At 34.8% G+C, this 19731-nt stretch overlaps 6 protein-coding genes across 6 annotated transcripts, besides 3 other annotated features; 3 read left to right on the top strand and 3 right to left on the bottom strand.

Annotated features, from left to right (window-relative positions):
- Nucleotides 1-5695: part of a mobile genetic element that runs on past the window's edge.
- Nucleotides 1291-1683, bottom strand: TVAGG3_0555460 (uncharacterized protein; the record flags this gene model as incomplete). Its single annotated transcript, XM_051238304.1, has 1 exon — nt 1291-1683. One exon carries the CDS (start codon nt 1681-1683, stop codon nt 1291-1293), a length of 393 nt encoding a protein of 130 aa, XP_051096128.1.
- Nucleotides 4047-4616, bottom strand: TVAGG3_0555450 (uncharacterized protein; the record flags this gene model as incomplete). Its single annotated transcript, XM_051238303.1, has 1 exon — nt 4047-4616. A coding segment is annotated over one exon (570 nt), but the record flags the coding sequence as incomplete, so codon positions are not given.
- A 2700-nt stretch (nt 5696-8395) lies between the features above and the next one.
- Nucleotides 8396-8541: a mobile genetic element.
- A 21-nt stretch (nt 8542-8562) lies between these two features.
- On the top strand, nt 8563-9883 carry TVAGG3_0555420 (amino acid transmembrane transporter protein; the record flags this gene model as incomplete). Its single annotated transcript, XM_001302551.1, has 1 exon — nt 8575-9879. The coding sequence occupies one exon, from the start codon at nt 8575-8577 to the stop codon at nt 9877-9879; it is 1305 nt and encodes a 434-aa protein (XP_001302552.1).
- Nucleotides 9884-10238: 355 nt separating this feature from the next.
- Nucleotides 10239-10772, top strand: TVAGG3_0555410 (uncharacterized protein; the record flags this gene model as incomplete). Its single annotated transcript, XM_001302550.1, has 1 exon — nt 10252-10719. One exon carries the CDS (start codon nt 10252-10254, stop codon nt 10717-10719), a length of 468 nt encoding a protein of 155 aa, XP_001302551.1.
- Nucleotides 10773-11001: 229 nt separating this feature from the next.
- TVAGG3_0555400 (calcium-binding protein family) lies at nt 11002-11563 on the bottom strand (the record flags this gene model as incomplete). Its single annotated transcript, XM_001302549.2, has 1 exon — nt 11115-11552. One exon carries the CDS (start codon nt 11550-11552, stop codon nt 11115-11117), a length of 438 nt encoding a protein of 145 aa, XP_001302550.1.
- Nucleotides 11564-12082: 519 nt separating this feature from the next.
- On the top strand, nt 12083-15818 carry TVAGG3_0555390 (uncharacterized protein; the record flags this gene model as incomplete). The annotated part of the gene is made up of 1 exon (XM_001302548.1): nt 12134-15712. One exon carries the CDS (start codon nt 12134-12136, stop codon nt 15710-15712), a length of 3579 nt encoding a protein of 1192 aa, XP_001302549.1.
- A 3836-nt stretch (nt 15819-19654) lies between these two features.
- Nucleotides 19655-19731: part of a mobile genetic element that runs on past the window's edge.

Here is a 19731-nt window from a genome sequence, read left to right as displayed (position 1 = left end):
TATCGGAAAAAAAATATTTTTTTTAAATTTACTCATAAAAATTTTCTTTGTATATACACCATTCTGTACGTCTAAAAGACTTTTGACATTTGCCAAGAATGTTCGTTTAGACGCTGTCATATAACCATATTCTTGACAATATTGTTTATACGAATCGTACAATGACCTTTCATCTAAACACTCAAAGTCAGTTTCATCTATGAACAGTTCATATACACTCTTGTTTGCTTCTAACAATGTTTGTCTCTCTTCGGTATGTGGAATTTGTCTTGGATTGAACTTAGAAATATCTAATGTCATGAAATATGAGAACAAGTGGTTGTAAAAGTCAGATGTCAAAGTTTCTGCTAAGTCGTCAAAATATTCTGTATCTTGCATATGAGAATCTGACGTTCTGACAACTACATATCTTCTGTCAGAACTTTCTAACTTCATCGGAACAGTATTGTTTGAAACCATAATGAAGTTTGCAACATTCTCACAAACTCTTGAGTCTTTATACTTTCTTTCAACAACGCCAACTTTGTCTGTTATAAGACTCTTCAAAGCATCTGAGTTCAAAACTTTTGTTGTATCTATACTTTGAAGTTCATTGCAAACTATAAGTTTCATATTCTCTATTGAGGAGTTAAACTTGCCACAGATGTTTTCTAAGTTTGTCATATTCGGATTCGAATAACCTTCTAACAGTTTGCATAAGATATCTGTAAAGAATGGTTCTTACCAGTTCCTTGTTTTCCAATTATAATGAGAGCAGTTTCATTTTTAGCACTTGGATGTTGTAAGATGTTTGCAAACCAACATAAGATATACTCATAAACCTTTTCGTTTCCATTGCATATAATTCTTTGACATGGTCTAACCAAGCTTCTATAATATTTTCTTTCCATTCTACTTGTTCGTATTTATATCCAGTGAAGATAGAATAGAAGTTTGGAGAAGGTGTATAAAACTTTATACCACGAACTGAAAAATCTTCTAACTTTGACAATAAGATATCCCAAGCATCTAACATCTTCATGCCAACTTGTACGACTTTTATTTTCTTAAGTTTCTGTCTACATTCTTGTTCTGAAACTATTGTCGCTTTAGGTTTGTTAAAGACTACATCCCATTCTTTCATAACATAACATTCTGGGGCAGAGTCAACATAAATGACTAAACGTTTCAAATTCTCGACTGCTTTGTTATAGTCTCGAAATGGACACATATTTCTGAATGCTTGGAAGTCATAAAAATCTGAAACATCTATTCTGTACATTTTTATAAAAATAAAAAAAAATATTTTTTTTATTCTTGACTTTGTTGTTGCATTTGTTGCATTTGTTGTTCTTGAGCTATTTGTTGTTGAAGTTGTTCTTGTAATACAATACTTTCACCAGTTGCATCTTCCAATTCGAAACTTTCTGCCGTCATTGACAAATACATAGGACATAAAAGTTTTACAGGAACAAAGTTTGCGTCAACTAATGTCAACGTTATACTTGCCAAAGTGTTTGAGTTCACTAAGGTTGAAAATTCTGCATTCGAATGAACAATAGGCAAACCAGCAGAGAAAGTATTGTTTATACGCATAAGTATCTTTTGGTCATAATAGTTTCTGTCGACATTCGAATAACACTTTGAACCTAAGTTTGAAACAATATATAAGATTGGTGTGCTTAATGTCAATGGAATAGACATTCCTTGTATGACACCTTTTCCTGTTATAGGAAACTGTTGGTAGTAAAAACAGAAATAAGTTTTGTATTATAGCTCATATCGTTTATAGTAAACTCAGTCGGACATCCAAACATAATGAAACCTGCTTCTAGTTGCAGCACATGTTACACCCGTACTTAAAGTATTAAATAAGTCAACAAAACCTGTTGGTGTATATCTGAGTAAGTATCTTCAAAGGAGTATTTTTACCATTCACAACAATAAAGTCTTCTGGTGTCAAAAGAGCAAAACAGGCTTTAGTCGTCATTGTGTTTAAGGTTAGTTTACAATATCGTCCTTGAGGACTTTGTAAGTTTGTTGTTATAGAATTATATGACTCAGGGTTTTTAGTCGTAATAGTATAAACCATTATATCTTCTGCCATTTACTTAGCAAATAAATTTTAATGAAATGTTGTGGTCGTCAAATATTTTTATGACGTCTGGGAAACTATACTTTAAGTTCAACGTTTCACCTCCTTTCATAACGTATATCTTGTCAATGACATTATATGAAACACCACAGCAACTAATGTCGGGTTCTATTTCTTTGATGTTTATATCGTCTGCCTCTGTCAAAAGTTTCAATAGTTCTTTCAAAACTTCATGAGGTGCAATGACATATGAGTTCACTTTTACAGGGTTGTGTTCGACCAAGTTTAACATTATACTTAAAGCTTGACAAATCTTCTTCCTGAGTTGAAGTTTGTCTTTCAGTTGTTGGTAGTCGTTTCGAATATCTGCAACAGAACTTAAGTCTCTGCTAACTTCAGGATATGTTGGTTGTTCTTTTACAGGAACAATTTTATACCATCTTCGTCTTCGTATGGTTTCCCCACTTCAACATCTCTGTCTTTGACATTGACAACAACACTTTGACTGTTTGTTTGAGTTGGTGAATTTAACTTCACATCTGCCACCGCCATTAAACCTTTTGAAACACTCACGCTTTCTATTTTTCGGAAATGACATTTTACTTAGAATAAAAAAGATGGACGTATTCGAGTATCTCTTCGAATTGAAGCAGAACAAAGTTTACACACACAAACAATACAAATACATTGACAGAATAGTTCTTTATACAAACAATGGTAAATGTTATAGTAGAATAGCAATATTTGCTGAACCAAAATATATTCCATAAAGCAAAGAAAGTTGGTATAACTGAAATGGTGAAAGTTCTTGACGTTGACAAAATATAACAACAAAACTTACAGATATTTCTAAAGGTAAGTTTATCTTACAATATTATGTCAAAACTGGCGTACTGTCAATATTTGACGGAGAGAAAGTCAGTTCAAGAACAACTTACTGACCTGCTGCCAAAAATCTGCTCGATGGAAGCTGTCGTTATCCAATCTGAGGAGCCCAGCAGGTTTCATCGAACGAATCTTCAAAAGAGCATCTTCCGTGAAAAGTGCTATTGGTTTTGTAAACTTCTTTGCTCTCAGTTCATCTGGACCGTCTCTGTCACCAGGTATATTGTATTTGTACAGTACCAACAGTTGAAATACCACCCATAAAGTCTTCTGAGTCAGCAAATGGAATGCCAAGCCAAAAGTTTGAACGGTCTCCATTTGTATATTGAGTTTTTTGACCTCCTGTATGAGTCCATACTTTCACATATGGCATAATAGAACTTTGCATTTCAGGGTTAATGGTTGTTGTGAAGTTGTTGTTAAAGTTCATAGCATCTAATGTCAAGTTGTATGACCTCATATCCTCAACTGTAGAATATTCTTCTCTTGGATAATATTTGCCATCTATGTTTATATGATATTTAATACCGGGGTTGTAGAAACAAGAATAGTCATTTATAGTTCGTCTGAACAGTACAAACATAGTATCTGCATGTTTCATTGCAGTTGTTAAAGCAATATCTGTTCTTGCACCTGGGTCAGCACTTTGGTTTCCAACTTCACCTGCAAAGTCTTTGACAGATATTTGGTGTATAGGGAACATAAGTGGAACTGCAATATATTTGGCAGCTAAAGCATTTGAAATATCTGGGTCCAACATATAGACTGCAAGTCTGCTTTCTATTCTCTTGCATTCAAATTTTTCGCATGTGAACTTAACTGGGTCCCAAGCAGTTCCAGCAGCATTGAAATAATAGTTTACTTCATTGTTGAAGTTTGAGAAACCAAAGTCTAAGTCAACTTTGTCTTTGCAAAATTCGGCGAATGACGTTTGATTTGTTCCCTTTACGTCTGTAATAGTGAATGGGTCTTGTGTTGGTGCAATGACTAAGTTATTTTTGCTTGGAGTAAGTTCGATAGAAATTTTTCCTGCCCAGTTTGGCAAGTATCTTAAAAACCTGAAGATGAGGAAAGATGACAAAGGAACTCTAAGTTTCAGTTTTACTTTAGCGGCAGCAGTTCCATCTGAACCAGAAAGGTTAACATAAACTCCTGGAACGTTAGGGTCAAGTCTTCTTATTTTCTCAATATTTGCATACTGGTCTGTTTGTTCTCTAGCTTGTGGTTGTACTGAGTTTCTCAAAGCGAACCATTCATAGTTTGCCCATGTTACTGTTTGAACTAAGTCAGAGTTAGAATATATCTTATATCCCATGAAAACTTCTGGAGCATATTGGTATCCGACATAGAAAATTCCATTGCAACCTTTCTTGTCAGACAACTTGGCAGAAGGTTTTATTTCAATGTCTTGTTCCACGTATAAGAATGAGTTGTCAATAGAAATAATATGAAACCTGTCGCAAGCAATATCTACTGTTGTTGAAGAACCTTCTCCAAACTCACCTACGTTTCCATAAGAAACAGCAGTTGTATATTCGTAAGTTCCAGGAACTATTTCTGACCTTCTAATGGCATTGTCGCATTCGTTATACCATTCGGAAACATTTCCGTTCATGGCATCCAAAACTGTTGGCGTTATATTCTGAGCGGCGTACATTTCATATGGGTAAAAATATAGAATAGTTGGATTTATGTGTCATAATAGAACCCACTCGGACCAAGCTTTACTTTCTTCCTGACTGAGTTTTTAACTCTTCTTTTTCCTTCATTGCCACTACTTTCACTAGATGAAGTTACTTCTTCACTACTTTCACTTTGTTCTACTCTTCTCTTCTTCTTTGGTGTCGCTTTTGGTAACTTGCCCTCTGCTTCAAGTTGTTGCATCTTTGCCTCATGTTCACCTAGTATGTTGTAAATTTCCCATGTCCTTTTTGCCTTTGGGCTCTGGTCGCCCATCTCAGGTAACCTATATCCTAGAAAGATTTTGTCATAGTTTGTATTTGAGTCTTCGCGTATTGTTTGCATGACTCTTTCCTGAGTTTCCGGTTCAAGCTCTTCAAACAGAGCTTGTCCATATGGAATAAGCTCGTTTCCAAATATATGTTTTTGTAGCCATTCTGGTTTTCTTTCCATGTTACCAATAATATCTTTTGTGAATGGGAAAGCTTTTACCCAATGTTTCAGTCTTGCGTCATTTATTTCTGTAGTTGGTTTTATTTTGTCAAGGAACATGTTTTTCAATACTAACATTTCATTTGGTACTGTCCATTTGAGTTTTCTTAAATATTCATCCCTTCTCAGTTCATTGTCTGCAAAGTAAGTTTTTATGACATTTTGTAAACTTTCGTTTGCAAGGTCATGTACAATAGGTTCTCTTCCTTCTATCTCCCTAACTTTCTTTCTAAACTCTTCACCAAATATACCATCTCTATGGTTCTGTGTAGTTCTTTGAGATAAATGTTCTAGAACGTCAGGTGTTATATTTCCATCAGCCATGTTCATTTCATACTGGTCCAAAATATCTGCATGTTTCATATCTTTCAATGGCATTAAAGCCGCGCTGAAAATACCAGCTATATCTGGTTCACCATTCACTTCCATTGCGTCTACAACTTCTTGGAATTGTGGTTGTAAGTTTATGAACCACCTATCCGGATTAGCTTTATGACCCCATCTCATTGTAGTTCCATAGTCTGCAGAAACAAAAGTAGGTTTGTTTCCATATTGGTTAGGTTCTGAATGAACTTTAAACAATGTTTCATTTCTATATGTTTTGTTGAAATTTAACCTTTTATTTTCACCGAGTTCAGCCAAAGATTGAACGTTATATGGTCGTAAGTAAAAAGGGTTATTGTATTTGCGTACACTTTCTTTCAGTTCTTCCATTCTATGCTGAATATTTTCATCTGATGTTGGAGTCTTTTGTATGTCGGCGAACATTTTTCGATATTCTTCTACTATGTCAGCCGAATTTTTCTTAGACTCTTGGAAAGATTCCATATTCTCCGCATACTCTTGTTGAGGGTCAAGATTTTTCGGCTGTTCCAAATCTTCATCTAGTTCTGTGAAGTTAGTTTCCAAAGGAGGGACTTGTTCGTTTCCTTCAGGCTCTTCTAGCTGTTGTTGCTGAACTATTTCTTCCATGTCTGGTTGTATCTGAACTTCTTCCTGTGGAGTTTCTTGTACCTCATCTGCTGGCATTTCATATATTCCGAGACCGTTTTTAACAAGTTCCCTATTTAAGTCATCCGCATTCATAACCCTTTCTTCTTTCGTTCCGTCTCTATTTTTTACGCGTTTCATGAAGATAGTTGAATTATCATTTATCTCTGACACCAAATATCTCGGAGTAAATTCATCCATGTCATTTGGATGATATGCTATTAAATCATATCCCTTAGCGAGCTTGTATTTTCCAGGTTTGAAATTATATCCCATTTGGTGCTGAACCATAAAGCTAAATAGGTTCGGGTCAGTATTTCCTTCCTTGAACTTTCTAATAGCTTCTTTATATCTGTCACTAAAGTCAAGAGTATCTGGGTAACCATAATTTTCCTTAAGCATTTTTAAGAATTCTTGGTTTCCTTGTTCTCTACTTCTTTTATGTCCTTGCTCTGTTTGTGGTTGTGGTGCTGGATTTTGAACTGTTGGTTGTGGTGCTGGATTTTGAACTGTTGGTTGTGGTGCTGGATTTTGAACTGTTGGTTGTGGTGCTGGATTTTGAACTGTTGGTTGTGGTGCAGTGTTTTGAACTGTTGGTTGTGGTGCAGTGTTTTGAACTGTTGGTTGTTGTGTTGGTTGTTGTGTTGGTTTTGGTGCATGCCTGTGTCTGTGTCCATGTGACGATGTAAATGTTTTAGGTAGTCCTGGTGCAGGTGCTTCTCTTGGAGGGTTTGGTGGTATATAAGTTCCACTAGCTGGCACATATGTTCCATCTGCAGCATAATGTCCTACCTGACTTTTCGTTCTTAAGAAAGCATTTACTAGGTCTGTTTTGGTCTGTTGTAACTCTTTTTCTTGACTTTCCACAACAGTTGCTCTAACGGCGTCATAGGCACTTTGAACTGCCTGTCTCGTTGCTGCATCTGTTATTTTCGTCATATTTTGTGCTACTTCTCTTAACTCGTTGTCGAAACCTTCAGACTTCAGTTTCTTTCCAGATGAGAAGTCGTTCACTAGTTTCACCTTACTATGAAGAGCTTCGAAGGCGTTCTTAAAGTCAGCATTCATTAAAGCTTCATTTGAACTGTCTTCATCCGCTTGTATTTTTGTCCTTATTGACCCTATAAGTTGGGCTGCTTTAGCGTTGGCTTGGGCATCTAACCAGTCATTATTAGCTTTTATATATTCTGCGCTTTTCATTGCCTTTTGCATGGCTGCGTCGTTATTTTTACTTTCTTGTGCTAAGTTTTCATACTGTACGGTTTGGTTTTGCAACTGTAAAAGTTTTTCTGCCTTTACATTTGCTTCAACTTCTTTTTTATACTCATCGCTATCCATATATGTCTTCAGGGCTTTTTGTTTTATCTCTTCATCTTTCAGTACTTTATATTGAGTAGTATGGTTTTTCAAATTTATAACATCTTGTTCCATTTTTGCTACTTCTGCTGCTTTTTCTGACACTTTTTTTGCATATTCCTCTGTACTTAGTTCTTTCAGTTGTTCTTCTTTCTTCTTTTTCTCTACGTTTAACTCATTTAGTTTCTTTGTGTGTCTGTCATATTCTAGTTTCTTTTCGTTTTCACTTATTTGTTTCTGTATGTCTATGTTTGACTTTTTGACATCTGTTATTTGATTTTTGAGTGAACTCAAATTCATTTGACTTTGAGGGTTATAAGCTGTTCCGTCTGCAGCTCCACCATAGCCTGCCATTTTCGCTAAAAGTGCCGCTCTTAAACCTCCACTCTGTGCACCAATAACTCGGTTTAAAAGCATAGGGTTGCTTGACATTTGTTGCAGCATAGTGGGGTCATTCATCATTTGTTGTTGCAACTGTTGTTGTGGTGTTAGTTTTACTATTGGATGTTTCAATGCTCCCTTCCTCTTACGTATATTCTTACGTAGCTTACGTGGCATTTTAAGTGAAGTAAAAAACGGTTTTTGACAGATGTTTATATGACACTTTTTGTTCAGCACAAAAAACTACTCGGTCAAAGTGTTGTCAGTTTTGTAAAATAACCATCCTATCTCATTCTATAAGGGGGAAAGTCTTCTCAAAGTATACTTCCTTGGAACGCCTGTAACTTTTCCTGTAGCGACGATAGACCCTTACTTGTCCGGACAAAGTTATACTATTTTGAGTGCTCTACAAAAAAGTCAACGGCTGGTCGGCTGGGGTTCGGTCCTCCTCTTGGGTCTTGGGCAAAATTTCTTAGGGGCTAGAAGGGGCGCAGCCCCTGGAAGCCCCACTACCTTTTTTTTTTTTTTTTTTTTTTTAACCATGCAAACTGACTATTTGTTCTTATCACCATGTTACCAATATCAGAATTGTCTTTACAGCCAAAATTTCGCTCGATAAAAGTCCATCCAATAGTGAGATAATTGAGCAACGAACATTTTTCCATATCACAAAAACCTCCGCCAAAAAAAACGATGCAAAATTTCTTATTTGAAAAATGAATGATGATCATGCTAATGTTCCTTTACTTCAAGAACCAAATATAACAGCATTTGATGCTACAGATACAACGAGGACTACACCAGATAAACCACCGCGTTATGTTGGTGGATTTTCCACTGTCATGAATATGTTAAACACCTTAATGGGTGCAGGAGTACTCGGAATTGCAGATTCATTCAGATTTACTGGTTTTGTACCATCGTTTGCCATGATGCTTATTATTGCAATCCTGTCCTACGTTGCAACACAAATGGTCGTAACATTACAACTGAGAAAACACACAAAATCATTCGAACAATTAACAGAAATGACATTAGGCAAAATCGGAAGTACTATTTATTCAATCGCCGCAACATTCTTTTGCTTATCGGCTTTAGTTGTATTCTTAATCATCTCAGGAGGCACAGTACAATCATGGATTAACTACTCAAATTGGAAGATAGAAGATGGATCATGGCGCTACAGATTCATTTTACTTGGTTACGCACTAGTTTTACCAGTTGCGTTAACAGTTCCAAAGAATATGCACTTTTTATCATATTTCAGCACATTTTCCATCGTCTGTCTCTTCACATTTGTCTTTGTTGTCATCATCAAAGGCATACAGATGCTTCCAAAGCAAGGTATTCATGAAACTTGCATAATCGCACATATAAACTCCGGAATTTTCAACGCACTCGCTATTTACTCTCTTACATTCGCTCTGGCTGCTGTCGTCATGCCAGTCATTGCTCCCTCTGAGCCAAGATTGAATCTCAGATCTGTAACTGTCGGTGTCACGTTTTTCCTTAGTTTCCTTTGTTCATCAATTCCAGGTGTCATTGGATACTTGATATTCGGAACAACAGTCAAACCGGTTCTTCTCGAGTCATTCCCACCAAATGATGTATTAACAATCATTGTTCGCGCTGCATTTTTCATTGTCGTTAATGCATCATATCCTGTCGTGTCTCTGACAGTCGGATCAAGTTATGCACGTGCTATATTCGGTGTTAACTCCGCTTTGGAGCTAAACGGATGGAGAAGAATTTTGATATTATTTATCTTGAACGTTATACCAGTTCTGATTGCTATGTTCCTTCCAAATATCCGTCCTGCACTTGCTATTGGTGGCGCCATTGGCGGCTGCTTGTCCAATTTCGTATTCCCATCTCTTATTTGGATAAGAGCAAGCGGAAGAAGGGTTTCTCACTGGACTAACATCCTCTGTATCTTCCTTTGCATCTTCGGCATTGTTTCTCTCCTTATTTCTACTTATGAATCAGTTCTTGATGCAATTCACCAGTTTTCTGGAAAATAATCACACTATCCTATCTTTTTATTTTATAGATCTATCAAATATTTAAAATAGATTTATTAGTTTTTATGTTTTTTTATTTCGATAATTTTTTTTGTAAAACCATCTCCTAAATGCTAAAATACTAACTATGTTGACCTAGTAGATATCAGTTACATGTAAGACATCGATTTTAAATATAATTTGAAATAAATTTTGATTAAATATCAAATATTTTGTGGATATATTTAGCAATTGGAGAAGAGTAGCATGCCAATATATTGAAATACAGTGAAATGGTTCCTAATATTTCAAAGATTTTGCTTTTTGATTTCCACTTTTATCGTTCCACTTTGTAAAAAAAAAGAAAAACGACGACGGTTTAAAAATCTAAAAATGTCATCAGTCGCTGAGGAAAACAAGCAGGAAAAACTGAATCAAGAAACAGCCAAGGCAGTACAGTCATCTGGTGGCATTAATTATCTTTATGCAGAATATATTCGCAAAGTTGCAAATAGAGTAGTTCAATCCGAAGATTCAGTCGTAGATCGCTTACAACCAAATGTTCATGTTGACATTAAGGAAGAAGCATGGCGTCAAGCAATTTGCGTTACTCTTGCTTATCTTAAGAGATTCAAAATGGAAGAATCAATTGCTACAATGAGAACAGAATTCCCAGAAACGCCAGCTAAATCAGGATATAGCAAACGCTCAGATCTTGAAGCATTCTTCTCAGAAACAGCAGATATTATTTCTGAAGTCAAGCGCAAGAACTTTGACAAGAGAGTTAAGGCATTTGCTGATGAAGCAGGTCTCGATGCTGCTATGCCATCAGCTAAGAAAGAAAAGCGTCATAAGCATTAAGGAAATATCTAAACATGTTTTTTATACATACTGATAAATCATTGTAATTTCGATCTCAATATTTTTATTAACATGTAAAGTTATTTAAACATATCAATACTTTCAGTATGAATATGAGATGATATTCTTGAATTATATAGAGTAAACATCATTTTTTCATATAAAATTAATAAGTTTGTAACTAACTATTACAAAAACTTATATCAATATATTCATTCACATGATGTATAAAATTTTTTCTATCGTTATCCCAATTATCTTAAAAAGGAACCAAAATTAAGGACGTATTTAATTTTTATAGATAATTAGTGAGTTAATTGTTTGATTTCTGATTGTAAAAAGATTGTAATGAAATTTTCAAAAAAGATCTTTTTAATATCAAAGTAATACGGCGTTTATTGGGATAAAAGGGCTTTAGCGAGCTGCTTGATGTCAACAAAACCATTATCAATCTTCAAGTTCTGGAAGAGTTGATCTAATTGACCTTCTGTAAGTGGTCTACGAATCTTTCCTAAGATATCTTTTACAACATCCTTGTGAACTTTACCTGTACCGTCGCGATCGAATAGTGTGAAAGCTTTGATAAGTTGTTTCTCGGTATTTGCGTAGCAGCCAACGTGATGTGCTATATAAAGATATCCGTTAAGAGAAAGCTTGTTAGAATTTGAAATATCAGACATAATATCGTTCATTTCGTCTGCTGTTGGATTAAGACCGATGGAGCGAAGAGCGCGCTCGACCATAGATGTCTCAATAAAGCCATCCTTGTCATTATCGAACTCTTCGAATGATTGTTTGTACTTAGCAAGTTGCTCAGATGATGGAACAGACATTATGAGCGTGCGTCACTTTTTCCTATTTACAATAACTGTCTGTAACGATTTTTTCATTTCCTCATCAAGCACAAGAATTCAGATACTTTTTCATATACACATACCTAATACTAGATCTACTAAGAGAGAAAATCCATGAAAATGACTTAATTACGTATATTGCATCATTCTCATCAATATTGTTTTATTATATATGTATTTACTATATTCACTATGCGTAATTTTGGCAGTATTCACCATAAATTATGCTTGTTTTGAATGAATTTATACATTTGCTTTGATATGATGTGTAAAAATTTAATAAATGATATTTACCATTTGTTTTCACAATCTCATATGAATGTGATTTAAATCATTAATGAAATAGTCAGTTAAATAAAGAAAATAAATTCGAGTATTATTGAAATGTTGTCATTTTTGAGTGAATCTCAGAATATAATCATAAAAATAGTAGGATAGTTAAGATGTTATTTCAGCTCAATTAAAAATAAACTATTTTTGTCACTTTTATTTATTTAAAAACGGAAAATGAAAAATTCAACTGTTTCCGTTTGATTGTCACTTTTTCAGCATACACAGATATGGGTAGACGTACTAGAAGCACTAATCCGGATTCTGAGCCCGTAGTCGTCAGCAATCTCGATGCTGCTGTAAAACTTTTAAATTCGGTTATTGATATTCCAGATACAAAGTTCAACAAACTTGCATCTTCAAATGATTTCATTCCTATTCTACATTATTGCGCTATTTCTGTCAAAAGATACTGCCAAGATCCAACTGTAGAAGTTAATGCACTTCTTTCTTCTGCAAAAGGATCGAAAAACAGATTAACTGAAGAATTTTTCATTATCGAAATATTTATTATCAATAATATTCAATATAACGATGATCTTGCCACAAAAGTTACAGAAGTATATCCAAAGTTCACAGAAGAACTTAAGATCGCATTAGAAAAAACAGAAGAGCTCGCCTTCTTCAAAGGAGCTAAGCCAAAGCCACGTGGTGCAAGACAGGTTGATGATTCACTTCCTGACAAGCAAATGCTCGCGATTTACTCGAAATCAACAGTCGAATACTGGATTTTAATTTTAGAATTCAACAGATACCAAACAATCAACTACCTCATCCCAGAACTTGGCAAGAATAAGGAACTCAAGTTCCCAGATGAATTTCTTCAAGCTCAATTCCGTGGATCTCAAGAAACCATGCAAATCTTCAAGGAGTACATCATTAACTTCTTCGATGACTTCTTTTCTGATCGCCGCTGGTTTGAATTCATAGAAAAAACTCCAGAGCTTATTAACTATATTATTACAGATGTAATGGACCAATTGAAGCCAGAACAGATGAAAGTTCTCAGGCCAATTTATGTTCCATTCCTTACACAGTTCTTCGAGCAAATCTACGTCGGAAAGTCATCAATTGAAACATTTGTCGATTTTGTCGTTCTTACAGGAGATGAGATGTTTGTAAACATTCTTGATACAGATCCAGAGATTTCCTCCAAGTTTAAGGAGTTCTTTATTACTAATTTCGACGCTTTATTCACAAATAAGAAGTGGACCAAGTTTACAGAGTCCTCTCAGCTTCTTATCAAGTTCATTGTATCCCACAGATCTCAATCCGATGATAATAATGAGATTTCATTGAGAAATAAGGAATTATTCTCCACAATTCCAATGGAAAAGATGAAAATCATCAATGATATCAACGAGAAATTACTTGATAATCTTTTAATCGACGAAGAAGTCTCTAAAATCGTTGAATTCTTCGTTCAATTACCTCCATCTTTCTTCCTCCTTCAATTTGACTCAGACCATCCAACAGCCCGCAACTTCAAGCGAATCTTTACAATTAACTTCGATAACTACATCGTCGACGACCGTCTTCGCCAGTTCATTTTGTCAAATGACGAAATTCTCGACGTAATCCTCCATAAAATCATCCCATTCACAGATACAAAGAAGAAAGATGTCTGCCAGGCCATGTTCGAAGAGTATCTCAAGCGCAAATTGAACGTATCTGAGAGAAATGTCACTCCTCTCATTGATTTCGTCAAATTCATCTCTACAACAGTTCCCTGTGAGTTCCTTGAGTTCAACCACCTCTCTTTCTCCACACAGATCTCTCTTTTCCAGGCAGTTTCGGAAAGATTATCTCCAAATGAGCTGAGTAACCACAAAAACCTCTACACGGAGTTCTACATTCCATTCCTAAAGACTCCATCCCTTCTTCTCCTTCTTCCCCAATCAATGAGAGCTCCTTTCTACGTTACATTAATTGTTCCTTACTTAACAACTGAAACTCTCAAACTTACACCAGAGCAAACATACCAAGTATCAATAATCCTTGCAGAAGATCCATTCGCCGACCAGGATCATTCCGAATTCTTTAATTTCCTTGTCAAAAATTCGGATATCTGCATTCCATTGATGAGAAAGAACGACAAACTCATGAAAGCATGCTGGGGATTCATCTTACGAAGCGAGAAAGAGATCAAAGCCCAAGTTGCTCGCGATTTCGTTTTCCAGATCTGTTTAATTTTGTTGCAAAGAGAGTTACCACTTGAACCGAAGATATTTAACCTCGCAAGGGACATGTACAGCAGAGAAGTCTTCTCCAGAAAGGTTTCCGAATCAGATAAGATCCAAATTATCCAAAGATTGGCCTCAACGTTCAAGAAACAGATCGAACAGGACATTTTGGATCGTCTAGCCCTCAAAAACTATCAAGATGCATCGACATCTTTGATTATTAAATTATCTCCTGATGAATTTTTCGTTGACGCTGTTCAGTACTCTATAACACGCGACAACAAAGGATTCATCAATGTTCTTATTGATATTTTCTCAAAGGAACTCGGTTGGAGACAAATTTACAATCACGTCGATGTTTTGTTAGTTTTCCTTCAAGCAGCATTAGAACTAAATCCTGTAGCAACGAAGAACTCCATTTTTACTCACGAGAAATACGACGATCTCATGATTATCTTCAACAGAATGAGCTCACAAATTGCGCAGCATGATATCTTGAGATTGGCTTTCTTCCAGTATTTCCTCGGTTTCGATTCAAAAATTGAGAATTTCTTTGCTCAAGTCACTCAGCCATTGCACAGGCCTATGTTCTACGGAGAATTCTCTGATGCGAACAAGAACCAGTTGTTATCTCAGATCTTTGAGTCTTATTTCGATAGACCAACAGAGAATTTGCAAGTTACAACGATTTGGACTGTTTTCATCAATGTAATGAACCATAATTTCATTAAATTGAAGAATGTTCAAACAGTTCTTGACAAAATCAGAGAGTTAATGATTGTTCCCGAACAATCCGATTTCGATGCAATGTTTGTTAGTTCTAAACGCGAAGAATTGATAAACGCAATGTACAAGACAAGTAGAAGTGTTGGTCTTGAAAACTTCTTCAATTTCATTGCGATTTTCAAGAGTTTAGAACCAGGACAAACAAATTGTTACAAAGATGTTGTCAGCGCAGTTTTGATTAGATACACTCCGGAAACTAAATCAGAAACTCCTGCACAAATCACTGATTACGAGCGTGAGAATCCAAGATACAGATTGTTCACTCCAGGAAAGATTAAATGGGTTTATTGGGTACAAGGATTGATCACATTAGTTTTGATTTTCATGTCCATGTACGTGGCATTTAGAAATCAAGGAACAGCTCCAATCATTTTAGGTGTTTTGGGTTGTTTGATTGTTCCTGTTTTGGCATTCGCCCCTTTGTATTTCGGTAAATTACATGATGAACAAACAAATTTGGGTTGGATTATTACTGAATTTGTTTTGCTGGTTGTTTCTTTTGTTTTGATTATTGTCGAATACGTCCTTGCAAAGGATTTCGCCAATAACGTTGCATTGGTTATCTTCTTGGCTGCTTTCTTGGGTATAACGATTTATCTCTTAGTTGTGGAGATAATCCAGTACAAGAGAGAACATCCGAAATTGGATGATGAACAGAAATTGATTGGAAATGAAGACCAGAAAGATGATTTGAAGGAAGACGAAGAACAGAAGAACCAGGAAGAAGAGGATTCTGATATAGCTGTTGTAGAACCAGGAAAGAAATCTGATCAGAAACCTGATATAGAGAACCAGAAGGAAGAAAAGTCTCAACAATCAACTAAGAGTGTCAAGAAATAGATTGTGTTAATATAATTTTTTTATCTATTTTTTTTATTTGAATATATTAAATAGGAAATTTTGGAATTCTTTCTTTATATTTTTATCTATCACTTGACCATGTGCCATTTAAGCTATATTATTCAGTTGTTAAATGAGCGTTTAGCTTCTCAATTTGAGAGTGCTGCAATTTAAAAACTATGAATTAAATCATATTCTCATGATGAGTTTTCCTATAAATAAATTTAAATTTTTTAAAGTATCCGTTTCCTTAAAACTGGATCTTACTGAGACCTGAAATTTGAAAATTCGATGCTATTGTATTTCCCAATTTCGATATTTTATCGATAAAATAAAAATTCTCAGACATACGATTATTTTTGATTCAAATGCTGTTCAGCATTAAAAGCAAAAATAATCATATACCTGAGAATTACACTTTTCCGACATTTTTGGGTCGCTTCGCGCCCCTGACAAAACGTCGGAAAAGTTTAAATTTCAAAAATACCCTACTTTTCCAACATTTAGAAAACATGCATGACCCCCTACCCAGGGTCCAAAAATTGGTATTTTCTGCGCTCAGGCAACATGAGTTTTTGGGCCGCCAAATGAATAGCTCAAATAGTTTCTTCATATAGAGACATGCTTATGCTTAGAGTTTGAAGGGAATCTAAAGTGATTTTTTTCTGCATTTCGAAATCTAATGCAATCTTAAAATCATGATTAAACTGCGAATCTGGGCGCAATTTTTTAATATGTTAATATATGAAGGTACTCCTACTACTGCGAATGCTTCAAATGAAAATTCAAGAAATCAGATTAATTTGATCACATTAGTATAGTAGTGGTCAATCCAAAAACTCATATGTTGATATATAACCTATAGAGATGATAATTATCGACTCTTCATTGAAATGCATAAGATTTAATAATCTCATAAATATTCTTTTTAATTTTCAGTATTTCGTGTGCATTTAGATTGCATATACCTGTATATGATATTTCTAGAATGTTTTGGTTAGATATTAAGTTTTTTAGATTAATATTTTAACATTTTGATAAAACAAGCAATTGTTCCATTTTGGAATCGCGATTGAACTCTAGTTTGACTAATATGATGTTGTATGATCAAATAAATTCTAACTTCATGAGATAAATTTTGAAATTAGAAAATGCGATATCTGACTCAAATATTTATCTGAACATTTAACATTCAATTATAAACTAAAGTAATATACAGCAGATTCGATTTGGCTTATATTTTAAATATTCAACAAATAATCTTATAAAATTGTGCTATTCACGTTTCTCAAAGATGAATTAAGCATTTACAACTTGTGCATTGATGGAATTAGATATGGATTCTAATGTTAATCGATATTTTGTAAATTGATATATATTTTATCATGGTTTGACATTTGATCGTGTTGAAACCGGAATTGCAATATGCATCATCTATATATATAATTGTCAAAATATGAGCTATAGATTTTTAAATTATGCTCCTGATTATGAGTGACTTATATGATTATATTGAATTGAGTAGTAAGAATCATAAATATTAGAATATTACGATAATGTATTATAACCTTATAGAAGCTTAAGGCTAAAAATGATGATGAAAATGTAGCTCAAATTTAAGTCTAAAATTTTGAAAAAATTAAGTGCTTATGATAGTATGACGATATTGGTGTTTGAATGTAAGAAATTAGAGATGTATTAGAAGCATTATGAGAAAATAATAAGATATAAAAACAAATTTTATGAAATAATTTAAGTTATAAGAGGTGTTAACATTGGTAATGTGTGAATAAGATAGTAGAATTGTATTGGATCTTTGATTAGTATTTTATAACAATTTATTAATGTAGATGTGATTAGAATGTTGGATTTCAAAGGAGAAAGCGGATTGTTCACTCTTGTTGGTCTGCATGTGTCATTCCGGGAGACATTGCCTGTGCATGTCTCCCAGAATGGCATACTGTTCCGCATTCATAACTTGAATGCGGAACTTTGACCGACAAGAGTGCATTGTGCACTCTTGTTGGTCTGCATGTGTCATTCCGGGAGACATTGCCTGTGCATGTCTCCCAGAATGGCATACTGTTCCGCATTCATAACTTGAATGCGGAACTTTGACCGACAAGAGTGCATTGTGCACTCTTGTTGGTCTGCATGTGTCATTCCGGGAGACATTGCCTGTGCATGTCTCCCAGAACGAGACAATTTATTGCAATCAGAATACGATTGCAAAACTTTGACCGACAAGAGTGCATTGTGCACTCTTGTTTGTCATCCACTATGATACTTAGAGAAAATACTTTACTTACATTATTTAAAATATTAATTTCCCTATTTAATATTTATTTATTATTTTTTGTGCTTTATATTCCCTATGGCATGTACTGAACTATTTTATAGACTCTACCGAGCTATCTCCACATATAAACATTTGACAATAACACATATATACTCTCTTCATATTCTAGTCTCATGACATATTATTGCAAAAGCTATATTTATACAGCATACCTCATAAAGTCTCATTATATCCCTATCTAAGCGTTCAAAACCTATTTTCCCCACGTAATCTGATTCTTCAGGCTCCGCTGATTCGATTTCTGCTGTCAGATCGTGAAAATATGAATCACATAACAAGATAAACACAAGTTACCCAACTTGATATTTTACGTAAAAAAACTCTTTAAGTTCATGTTCAAACAACATCATTTTAGAAAAATTCAATTTTTTCCAAAAGTGTGTGAATTCAAAAAGTCACAATATATCTAGTTATTACCCAGTATTAATTTTTTAATTTAGTTTTTGAGATATTCATTTTATAATACGTATTATTCAGAAAATTAAATACATTTGTAAGGGAAAACGGAATTAATAACAAATATATGAATATCGTGGAAGAGTCAATTTGAAGAAAACATTATTATTTTGGATTTGTGTTTATCTTGTTATGTGATTCATATTTTCACGATCTGACAGCAGAAATCGAATCAGCGGAGCCTGAAGAATCAGATTACGTGGGGAAAATAGGTTTTGAACGCTTAGATAGGGATATAATGAGACTTTATGAGGTATGCTGTATAAATATAGCTTTTGCAATAATATGTCATGAGACTAGAATATGAAGAGAGTATATATGTGTTATTGTCAAATGTTTATATGTGGAGATAGCTCGGTAGAGTCTATAAAATAGTTCAGTACATGCCATAGGGAATATAAAGCACAAAAAATAATAAATAAATATTAAATAGGGAAATTAATATTTTAAATAATGTAAGTAAAGTATTTTCTCTAAGTATCATAGTGGATGACAAACAAGAGTGCACAATGCACTCTTGTCGGACAAAGTTTTGCAATCGTATTCTGATTGCAATAAATTGTCTCGTTCTGGGAGACATGCACAGGCAATGTCTCCCGGAATGACACATGCAGACCAACAAGAGTGCACAATGCACTCTTGTCGGTCAAAGTTCCGCATTCAAGTTATGAATGCGGAACAGTATGCCATTCTGGGAGACATGCACAGGCAATGTCTCCCGGAATGACACATGCAGACCAACAAGAGTGCACAATGCACTCTTGTCGGTCAAAGTTCCGCATTCAAGTTATGAATGCGGAACAGTATGCCATTCTGGGAGACATGCACAGGCAATGTCTCCCGAAATGACACATGCAGACCAACAAGAGTGCACAATACACTCTTGTCGGTCAAAGTTTTGCAATCGTATTCTGATTGCAATAAATTGTCTCGTTCTGGGAGACATGCACAGGCAATGTCTCCCGGAATGACACATGCAGACCAACAAGAGTGCACAATGCACTCTTGTCGGTCAAAGTTCCGCATTCAAGTTATGAATGCGGAACAGTATGCCATTCTGGGAGACATGCACAGGCAATGTCTCCCGGAATGAGACACTGCGACCGTCAGGAGTGCATATTATCATCAAAAATTCAAAAAAAAACATTTTTCTTTTTTCTTTGGCGAAAAATGTACTTATTTTTTTGAAATTTTCGAAATATGA

This window comes from Trichomonas vaginalis, chromosome II (assembly GCF_026262505.1).
Source record: "Trichomonas vaginalis G3 chromosome II, whole genome shotgun sequence".
Lineage (NCBI taxonomy): Eukaryota > Parabasalia > Trichomonadida > Trichomonadidae > Trichomonas > Trichomonas vaginalis.
This window is presented reverse-complemented; position numbering and strand designations above follow the sequence as displayed.